This window comes from Podarcis melisellensis, assembly GCF_964234715.1.
Source record: "Podarcis melisellensis genome assembly, chromosome: 5".
NCBI classification, from domain to species: domain Eukaryota; kingdom Metazoa; phylum Chordata; class Lepidosauria; order Squamata; family Lacertidae; genus Podarcis; species Podarcis melisellensis.
This window is the reverse complement of record NC_138537.1, coordinates 43,084,272-43,094,268: the sequence shown is the minus strand read 5'-3', so window position 1 is coordinate 43,094,268 and position 9,997 is coordinate 43,084,272. Positions and strand designations below refer to the sequence as shown.

Here is a 9,997-nt window from a genome sequence, read left to right as displayed (position 1 = left end):
TTAAGCACACCCTCCCCTTGCTGGTTCTCTGCTTTATATCACCTGTTACCAGAACAGGTTTTTTGTGGGAGCCAGAGGTAGAATTGTTACCTGTACTTCATTTAGCATCTAGTTCAGCCAGATGAACTCTTTCCAGAGTTGTAGTTATTATTTTATTAGAAAATTTGTAATCCACTCCTTCATAAAATATAACAAGTTGGCTTACAGTAAAATACAGTAAAATCAACCTATAAATGTAAGTGAAGCATAATTAAAAACATCAGTACATACTGGTTCATTTAAAGAAAAGAAAAAAATCCTGTCATGAAAGCCTGTCTAAACAGTTTTCAGGAGACACCTGAAAGATGGCAGGGACAATTCCAGTTGGAGTTTGCAGGTAAGGCGTTCCACAGGGCTCAGTCCCCCATGGAGGCCAACCGAACTTAGGTTTACATCAACCCTCAACCAACCATTACAGGGTGGTGTAATGGTTGGAGATTGGAGGTTCAAATCCCAAAGTTCTGCTGGGTGACCTTGGGCCAGTAGCTCCCTCATATAAATCAGCTTCCCAGGGTTGGTGTGATGATAAAACAGAAGGTAGGCCAGACGTGGCATTTTGTACTTTCTGGAAGATGGGTGCATTTGGGTTTTTTGGGTTTTTTTACGCAATAAATAAATAATTTGTACACACAGAGGATGGAAAGTGTTACAATGAATGACCACTAGATGTCCCTGTTGGTCAGTAATCTCAAGTGGATGCTTTCAGTAAAACTGAGCTGCCTGAAGCTGCAATCCCAACTTTACTAGCCTACATCTGCAATATGCATTTAAAACACTATCATACCTCTTTAACAGTCATGGCTTCCCTCAAAAAATCCAGGGGACAGTAGTTTGTTAAGGGTTCTGACAGTTTTTAGGAGACCCCTATTTGCCCACCCTCCTACAATTTCCAGCGCTATTTTTCTAGAAAAAGAGGTGCCAGAACTCACCATGATTTCTTCCCTTGTTCTCTCATAATGGCGCCCACCTGAGAGATTCCAGAACTGAATTCCAGTGAGTTCCGGCTTTAACAATCAATCCGTCTTCACAGGGAACTGGGAATTCTAAGTCTCTGAGGGGAATAGGGTGGCCTAACAACTCTAAGCATCAAACTACAGTTCCCTCCCAGCGCTCTCTCCCTCTCCCTCTCCCTCTCCCTCTCCCTCTCCCTCTTCCTCTTCCTCACCTTGGTGTCCAGCCCCAGCTTCTATTCAGAATTCTGGCAGATTTTCTCCTGTGGTCAGCACAGAATGGGGAATCCTCAGGCGATGTTGACAAGTAGGAAGGAGAAGCGAGGACAGATTCCTCACCTCTAGACTCTGAATTCCGTCTAGTGTGTCAGGAAGATGGAGAACATGACTGGGAACCTGATGGGCCATTGTGGGTGCCATGGCACCCATGTCAGTGAAACAGGGGCCTGACTGGGTCACAGGCAGCTTCCCACATTCTGTGCACAAGGCCCTAGGATTACGGTAATCTTCAACACTGCCAGTTGAAAGGATCTCAGATACAGGGCCAGGGAAGACTTATGCTGTAGTGCGGCAGGGACATGGGATGGAAGCTGAGGGAACAACACCTCTTCCCTTTGGGGCCTTTTCTTGGGAGCACAACAGAAGTGACATCCAAACCCAGGTCTTTGTGGCTTATCACAGCTCACATGCTGACTCCTATGCTTCACTGAGGAGCCCTGAGGGAGGGAAAGGTTGGCAACTCAAGCAGGAAGGAGTCAAACCAAGTTGGCTCAGCCCCAGCTTCCCCTAAGACTCCTTTTCCTCACTCATTCTCCCTCCCACTATTAACTGCCTTTTCCTGCTCAGCCATCATGTTCTTCTGTGACATCCCAGGCAGTCCACTGTCAATGGCAGCAACTGGGGAAGCATCACTAGGCCTGATCATCATTTTATTTGTATGCCGCTTTTCCAGAGTTAAAACAATGCTGAAGGCAGCTTACGATATGAAAAGATTTACATAATTACAAACATAGCAAAGTAGTCCTAAAAATAAACACATTAAAAACTACATAACCAAACTGAACAATTTCCACATAAAAATAAAGATTCAAAAAGTTAACATCAGTAATATCAGTTAATATCAGTAACAACAGCAAAAGCTCCCCCCAAATACCCCAGTTCTTGCTGGGCAGCAGCCACAGTCCTTATGAGGCCAGGCAAGCCCCGCCCTGGGCCACGTGGATAATCATGGGAGGACACCAACAGTGATTTATTTGTTTATTTCTTATTTATTTCTCACCCAGCACACCCTTCATGTCTAATGATACCAACTCAAATGCATGATATCCCGTTACATGAGGAAAAATATAGAATGACCAGTATATGCATTTAGAAATATAAACTGGCTTGTTCAAGCCCTGCAGTTCTCTCCAATACTTTCGTGGGTGGTCTTGAGAAAAACTCACTGGCTTCAGACATCCCTGTAAAAGGGATTTTGTAACAACCAGAAGAAAAATGGACAATGAGTGGACTAGCTGCCGTCTGGCAGCATTGCCCAGGCACCTCCACTCCTAGTTTCTGCCTGGTGACTTCATCTAACTTCAGTCTGCCAACTTCCAGGGCTTTCATCTATTCATCTTTCACACATCTCATTCATGCACATGTACACACCATTTCACCTTGACCACATTCGAAAGCTCCTATTCATTCATTCATTCATTCATCCATCCAGAGAGACATACACCAGCCAACATCCATGAAGAACACCAGTGAACACATCCAACCCTCATTCATTTACTTTTGTGCCCTGGCTTTATTCCACAAATATCCACCTGCTGCTGTTAACTGGCTCCCGAAGGTGAACTTCAACCAGCTTATATTCACAAATATCAACCTGCTTCAGCCTTGCAGCATCCACCAGCTTCTGAATGTGAACTTCTCCAGCATCTACCCACTGACATTTGCCAGCTATTGTTAGGTCCACTGCTAGACATCAGCAAGCCATTGAAATCAGCAGTCTTCAAGCTGCAATCCCACCTAGCAAACAAACTTGCCTTATTATTTCTCCATAGCATCCTGCTGCTAGCCTTCTATTCTCCAGTGTTCCTTCTCCAAGTGGGGAAAAAGGGGCACTGCTGAATGCCACAGTTGTGTCCTGCTGGGGAACAGAGAAGGGCTTTCCCCTTGGCCTGCCTTTATATTCACTCAGCTGCTCAGTGCTTTTGTGACATCATAAGCAGTTTGCAACCAATGGCAACAGCTGTGCAGGTATCATCTTCATCTCCTCAGACCTCACAATCATGGGTGCACCTCAGCAGTGATTCAGTTGTGTGCCTGTCTGTATGTCAGTGTTGGCCGGGTACAGAAGTAGAACAACAAATGTTTCGCACACACACATTTTCTTGAGTCCTAAAGATCTGGGCAAATGAGAAGCAAGGTGGGCCTGAGCAGGAAAATGTATTCCTGTCTCAAGGGATAACATTGCACAAGATTGCTGTATCCCCAACCTCTTCCCACCTGTATCAATAATATACACATTATGAATGTGCATTGGGAATGACACTGATGCACAGGAAAATCTGGCATGGATGGGAGCGAGGATCATATCTGTAACTTTGGCCAGGTTTTTGGTGTCATCATACCAGAACTGCCCTTCATTAGAACTGCTTTGTATCATTTTAGGCCAAGTTCCAACCTGTTTCAGTAACAGAGACATAGCATTTGCAATAGTATTGGCATGCCTAGGTAATCATGCTGATGGGATAGGGAAAAGAGAAAATGTCTGTGTCTTCCAACAGAAGTGGTTTGTTCCACTTCAGAGAGAGATACCTGAAGAATGCCACTGGCTCGACTTGCATCAAGCCAGATGCCTGCTTCCAATCTATATTAGTTCAGAAAATAGACCGAATATCTTTTCTTCCTTGCCTATACTTCCCTGAAGATCTGGCTGTCCCCTCTGGCGTGACCTTGCTCAGAGGGAAAGGGATGGGGTGTCAGAGGAGCAACCCCTCTCCTAAATCCCTTTGTTCACCACCAAGCCAAGCGGTAAATATGTACAACATTACGTATGTATAATGGAGTGTAAATAATCCCAAAAAGTGCCTTGTAAATAGACTCCAAGTTTATCCTTTATTAATGAGCCGCTGAGCATCCTGCTGCTTTAGAGCAGCAAGGCTTTCATAATATCAAACCCTAAATTACACTTGGTGTCTCTCATTCCCGGCAAACGAGAATCATTTCAGGCCTCTTTGCTGCCTGTATTTATTTATTCATTTATTGATTTTTGCGAGAGTGAGCCCAGCATTCTCTGTGCTGCCATTTAGTAACGTTGAAGCCCCTTTAAATGGGAACTCTACACCCAAAAGCAAGCACAATAAAAGATGCCAAGGGGAAAATGGAAATTGCTGCCTTCCAACCGGTGCCTCCTCCTTGCTCCTGCCCCTCCCTGCAAGTCTGAAGCTTATTGGATCTTAGGCTGTGCTTTACACCTTCCACTGAGGAAGGTGGAAGAAGGAGACAAGGTCTTAAGAGACGGAGTACTTTAAAAACCAAGACCAATCTGGCAGAGGTAGACTTAGTTCCAAGACTTCTCCAGGCCTCATGCCAACAGGGAAGTTGCTTTGCTCAGCAGTGGGTCACTACAGTTTTGAGGGAGGGCCATCAATGCTAAGCAGGGATGTCAATAGGATATCCTGGTACACTGTATGAGCACTGGGGCACCTGTGCGCACACACATACTACCATCCATCTTTTGGCAAGAACTGCTGCTTATGTACATATATAAACTTCACCAAGCCAACCCCACAGGGCTGTTGCAAAGGTAAAAGGCAGAAGCAGAGCATAGCATGCCCAACCTAGAACTCCTGGGAGCAAAAGCAATATACAAATATATAATGTAATTCACAGATCATGTAAAGAAAGCTAGAAAAGCAGCCTCCTTGCTTTAACTGCAGCGTTTCACAGTCCTGATATTTATAGCAAAAAGCAAGAGAAAAGTTTGTCAACCCTGATAAATAGCAAGATGCAAACCACCACCACCACCTAAGTATCTGTAGTTTCATAACTCTGATCTTGGAGGAAAAGCAAGATACTAGTAAACAACAGGAAGATAAATACTCTAACCAATAAATACTCTAACCATGTGCAGTTTCACAAAACTCAGCAAAACACAAACCCACAGACACATTTTGCCAACTTTGATAAACAAAAAAGTATTGTGTTAAGAACACTATAGGAATTTTAACTTGCTGCAGCTGTAAGGTGCTTGATGATTTTTTGGTTATATTTTTGTTTTATTTTGTATTATATGTTTCTTTATGATTACTGCATATTAACAAATGACAGCCAAGTGATGACATGCAGACCAGTAGTGGCTGTTTGGGGGACATAGAAAACAAGGGGCACAGCATAGCAATATCACTATGTTTTCTCAGCAGGAAAAAAGCCTCATTTATTTCATGGGAGTTCCTTTTGAGTAAGCCATACCAAAGCCAGCCATTGGTGTTTTACACTGCAGACACAGCACAAAATGAAACAATGTGAACACAGAGCAAATTGCTTGAACAAACTTACCCCAGTACAGACAGACAGACAATCTTCCTTCACCCAGCATCAGGCTAGGAGCAGCAAGCAGCCATAGACTTCTGTTTTCCTCCTGCTCTGGGAAATGCTCCTCTTGAGTCCCAGGTGGGGGTGATCAGTGTTTCTTCCTGTAATTGCATAGCAACAGGGATTAAAGGTGGTATCCAGCTAGGTTTTACTCACATCGGACCCATTGAAATGAATGAATATCCCTAAGTTAGGTCCATTAATTTAAATAGATCTACTCTAGTACAACTTAGCTGAATGCTATCTTAAATGATAGGCATCTTTAGCAACAGCAGCTTCTCTGTATCTGCCTTAGAACATTTTGTTTTCTAACTTTCTTCAAAGGTTTTCCAATTGACTTCTTTTAAAATGAAGGCTAAGGATCTGGCAACACTGCTGGCTCAGGGCTTGGTATGTGGGTACAGTACAGTACAGTACTCTTCTTACATCAGCAGCCCTGATACTAGACTGCAATGAAATTTCGCACCATTGGGAAATCAATCAATCAGTCAATCAAAAGTGGAATGTTTGAAATTTGAACGTAGTTAAATGTTGCTTTTGAATTGTGACTTGTGGAGACTTAAACACAGGAAGATTGGTAACTTGGTGACTTTTTAAAGCAACGTGTTAATGATCAGCTTGCCAAATGCAATGCATTCATACTTTGTTCTTTTAAATCTGAAATATCTATAATTCGGAGGGAGGTGAATTAAGCAAATGAATTAAAACACAGGTTTTCTCCCACCCCACCCCAAAACTGGATCATCCCCTGTCCTACCCCAGTCTTGGGATTCAAATTGTACTGTAATTTGGTTGAGACTAAGATTAAAACAAAAAACAGAAGCGCCAGAAACTGCAATCAAAATAAGATATAGAGAAACTGAACACCATTAGGTCCAGCACCCCTTCTAGTATGCAACTGTGTTGGGTGCTTCTCCCCGCCCCCGCCCCCACTCTCAGGACAAAAGAATTACAATTATGCAGAATGAACTGGTAAAATTATGAACTTAAACTTTTATATATTTTTTTATGTTCCCTCATGCTTTCTTTCCACAAGATTATCAGATCATGTGCCTTCAGACCAGGCCATGGGACATGTGACAATAGATAAGTTTTTTTTTAAAGACGGATCACCTTTCATGCATTAAGAGGAGTGGTAGTAGCTTGAATTCGCCAGCTGCCCACCCCTCATGAGTCACATGTGTGTGTGTGTAGAGCTTGTGATTGGCTCATGTGGAGAAATCCCACATATTTACATCTATGCAAGGTAGGGTTGGGATGCGGGTAGCACTGTGGTCTAAACCACAGAGCCTAGGGCTTGCCAATCGGAAGGTCAGTGGTTTGAATCCCTGTGACGGGGTGAGCTCCTGTTGCTCAGTCCCAGCTCCTGCCAACCTAGCAGTTTGAAAGCACGTCAAAATGCAGGTAGATAAATAGGTACCGCTCCAGCGAGAAGGTAAATGGCATTTCCGTGCATTGCTCTGGTTTCACCAGAAGCGGCTTAGTCATGCTGGCCACATGACCCAGGAAAACTCTCTGCAGACAAACGTCGGCTCCCTCAGCCAGTAAAGCAAGATGAGCGCCGCAACCCCAGAGTCGTTCACGACTGGACTTAACTATCAGGGGTCCCTTTACCTTTTAAGGTAGGGTTACCATGTTTCAAAAAAATAAAATCAGGACATCCCAATGCTTCAGAACTTTTTCTTACAAAAACACAGAAACTGTGATTTTTTTATTTTTATTGATCCGGGACAAAGCGCCACCTTTTGGAAATTCCCCCCGGACGTCAATTCTACCTTTGAAATCCTGGTATGGCAGGCCTAATATAAGGCCTTTTCTTGTGCTTGCTGAATGTGTGGCTAGCAAGAGAATGATCAGTACACATGTGGGTGGGGCTGGTTCCTGCATCCTCCTCAAATATGTTTTGAACATGTGACAGTGAACTCTGTCATGAACTCTTATCAATTTCCAAATCCATATGTGGACTCTAACAGTTAAAGCAAAACGGAAGGAAGAAAGGGTAGGAGGTGGTCACTACTTAGGGTACCAACTGGCTGCAGGAAAATAGCTGGACTTAGAATGACCCCTTGCTGCCCTCTAACATCTCAGTGGGAAAGAACTGGAATCACCATAGAACATCCTGGCTGACACTTAGTGTAGCTGGCATACTTTTATCTTGGTATTCATATTTTTAAAATTTCCAACCAACTTTTCCTGGCAAATTGGCAAAACTACTCATGTGTGGTTTTGACAGTTGCAAGTGCTCTGAAGCAGCACCCAGAAAACGTGCCAAACCATGAATGAAGATAACTTCTTTCCATGACTAAAAGCAATATTGTGAAAGCTTAATAACAGATTATGTGTGTAAAATATTTCCTTTGTAGCACAAAAAAAGAGAAAAGACAAAATGAACACTGGAGGCCAGTTGACTCCTCACATCCCAAGGCCTTGTCTGAATTAAGTCTTTGGTCTTCCTGTGGTATCAGAATATTCCCTTCCTAGTATTAATGCCAACCAAACACTGCCATGTGCTCATCATTGAAGACTAAATCACAGAGTACCTTTGGGGGGCATCTAGAATGGTGTCAGCATGGTCGCCATAAGCACTGGCTTCTGGGGGCTGGGGCTATTTGGGCCCCCTCAAACTTTTTTTTGAGAGGGCCAGCCCCTGCATTGTTGAGGCTGAACGCTGAGCCAGGAGCGGAATGACATCAGGACATCGCACAACATCAGAACGTTGTGTTGGGCCCCCTCAATCTTCTTCCAAAGATGGTCCTCTGGTGGTTGCAAATGTTTCTCTGACAGAAACAAGGACATCTGCTTTGGTAAGCAAGGCATGAACAGCTGAGCCACACAAAATGTGCCTCCGTCCCCATTCATTGGAGTAAGCACATCTACATCTTGCTACTTCTTACTCAGTTTCACACTTTTCTGGAAGGGTAGCATTTGCCATGTGTTGCTGCTAGGGTTCCACAGACAAGGAGCTAGAGAGAGTCCCATCCAGGCTAGACATGTATCCATTCCAAGAATCTCTGGAACCACTACATTTCCGAGTCATTACCTGTGTGAGCTATCTTGAGCCTTGTAATGGCATGTGTAGGGAGTCTCTTCTTTCTCCATCCCAGTCAATGGGAGTCCAGAGGCACCATCCTCTGGACATGCTGGTGGTGGAAGAAGGTGTATTTACCTAGTGATCTCTTGCTGCTCCACCCCCCCCCCAGGTTGTGTACCAGGCAGACAGCACTAAAAGGATTTATTGCTACACCAAGATGCCTCTCGGAGCTCAGTCATGTAGGAGATGTCCCATTATATGGGCAGTTGACTTTAATAGTCATTGTGTGCTTAAAGCACAGCAAAACAACAGTGGGGGGGGGGGAAATCCCCACTCCACTTAAGATCGCCCTTCCCCCTTTCCCGCTCCCCCCCCACTCCGCAAAGCCCTGCTAGTCTATTTGCACAGTAAATTAAAAATATGAATCACTTCTCTGTACTGCCTCCCCAAACACTCATCCTGTCAGGCTCTGGGTTGTCTTCATTTGTATTACCTTAATTTAATGTTAATTATGTTCTTCATTTACAAAGAACAAGCATTTACACTCCCCGTCTGGGGATATGCCGCACTTACCATCTCCAAGGATTTGGTTCATGGAAGGGGGAGGGGGAGGACTCGTTAGCACACCCTGCAAGGTAAAGGAGGGGACTGGAGGGGCTACACACACACGCACACACACACACACACATACACACACACCACTCTGCTCTGCAGCTCTCCTCCCCACTCTGCTGCTCTGTACCACAATGGACTTGCCTGATGAGAAGCAAAATTACCTTTCAATTTATGAATTGGTGTGCTATCCTGTCTCTTAAAACTGGATTGTGAAGCTCAGTCAACGAGAAGAGATTGATTGTCCTGGGGAAAGCGAGTTAGGTGATGCTCTGTGGTCAAAACAGCTTATCACTTTGGGTGTGTGGGGTACACCGAATGGTTCAGATGATGTTTTAAGCAGAGACTCTGCCAAACAGAAAAGTTTGGGCAGGCTGTGCCACAGCTATCATAAATGAGGAAAGGCACCATGATATCTTGCTTCTGTCCATCAATAGGCAAAATGAGGGTGGAATTAAATGCTGTGCTATTACAAACATTTCATCTGCACTAGCATTTCAGCTTGCTAGAAGGAATGGTGCTCCCCCACCCCACCCCGGGCACATTGTTTTGGAAGTTCTCCTGACACACACACCGTGAATATGGGAGGCATGAGAGAAGGAGAGAAAGGAAAACCCCTTTGCGCAAGCAGAAGTCCCCCATCTGGGCTCATTAGGTGAATCCAACCCTAAGTATTTGTCATCTCTACCACCCAAGGTCACATTACAGCACCAGCAGGTAGGCCAACCAAAATTACTCGCAGTGGTTGTACTCCACCCACTGACTATGTGGTTTGGAG

The 9,997-nt window shown here is 44.3% G+C and overlaps 1 protein-coding gene across 1 annotated transcript in view; it reads right to left on the bottom strand.

The window, feature by feature from the left end:
* Positions 1-5,532: 5,532 nt before the first annotated feature.
* POLL (DNA polymerase lambda) overlaps positions 5,533-9,997 on the bottom strand; it is a 49,042-nt gene continuing 44,577 nt past the window's right edge. Inside the window, exon 9 of the mRNA XM_081912311.1 lies at positions 5,533-5,677. Within this exon, the coding sequence (XP_081768437.1) occupies positions 5,580-5,677 (98 nt within the window). The 3' untranslated portion in view covers positions 5,533-5,579. The remainder of the gene's footprint in view (positions 5,678-9,997) is intronic.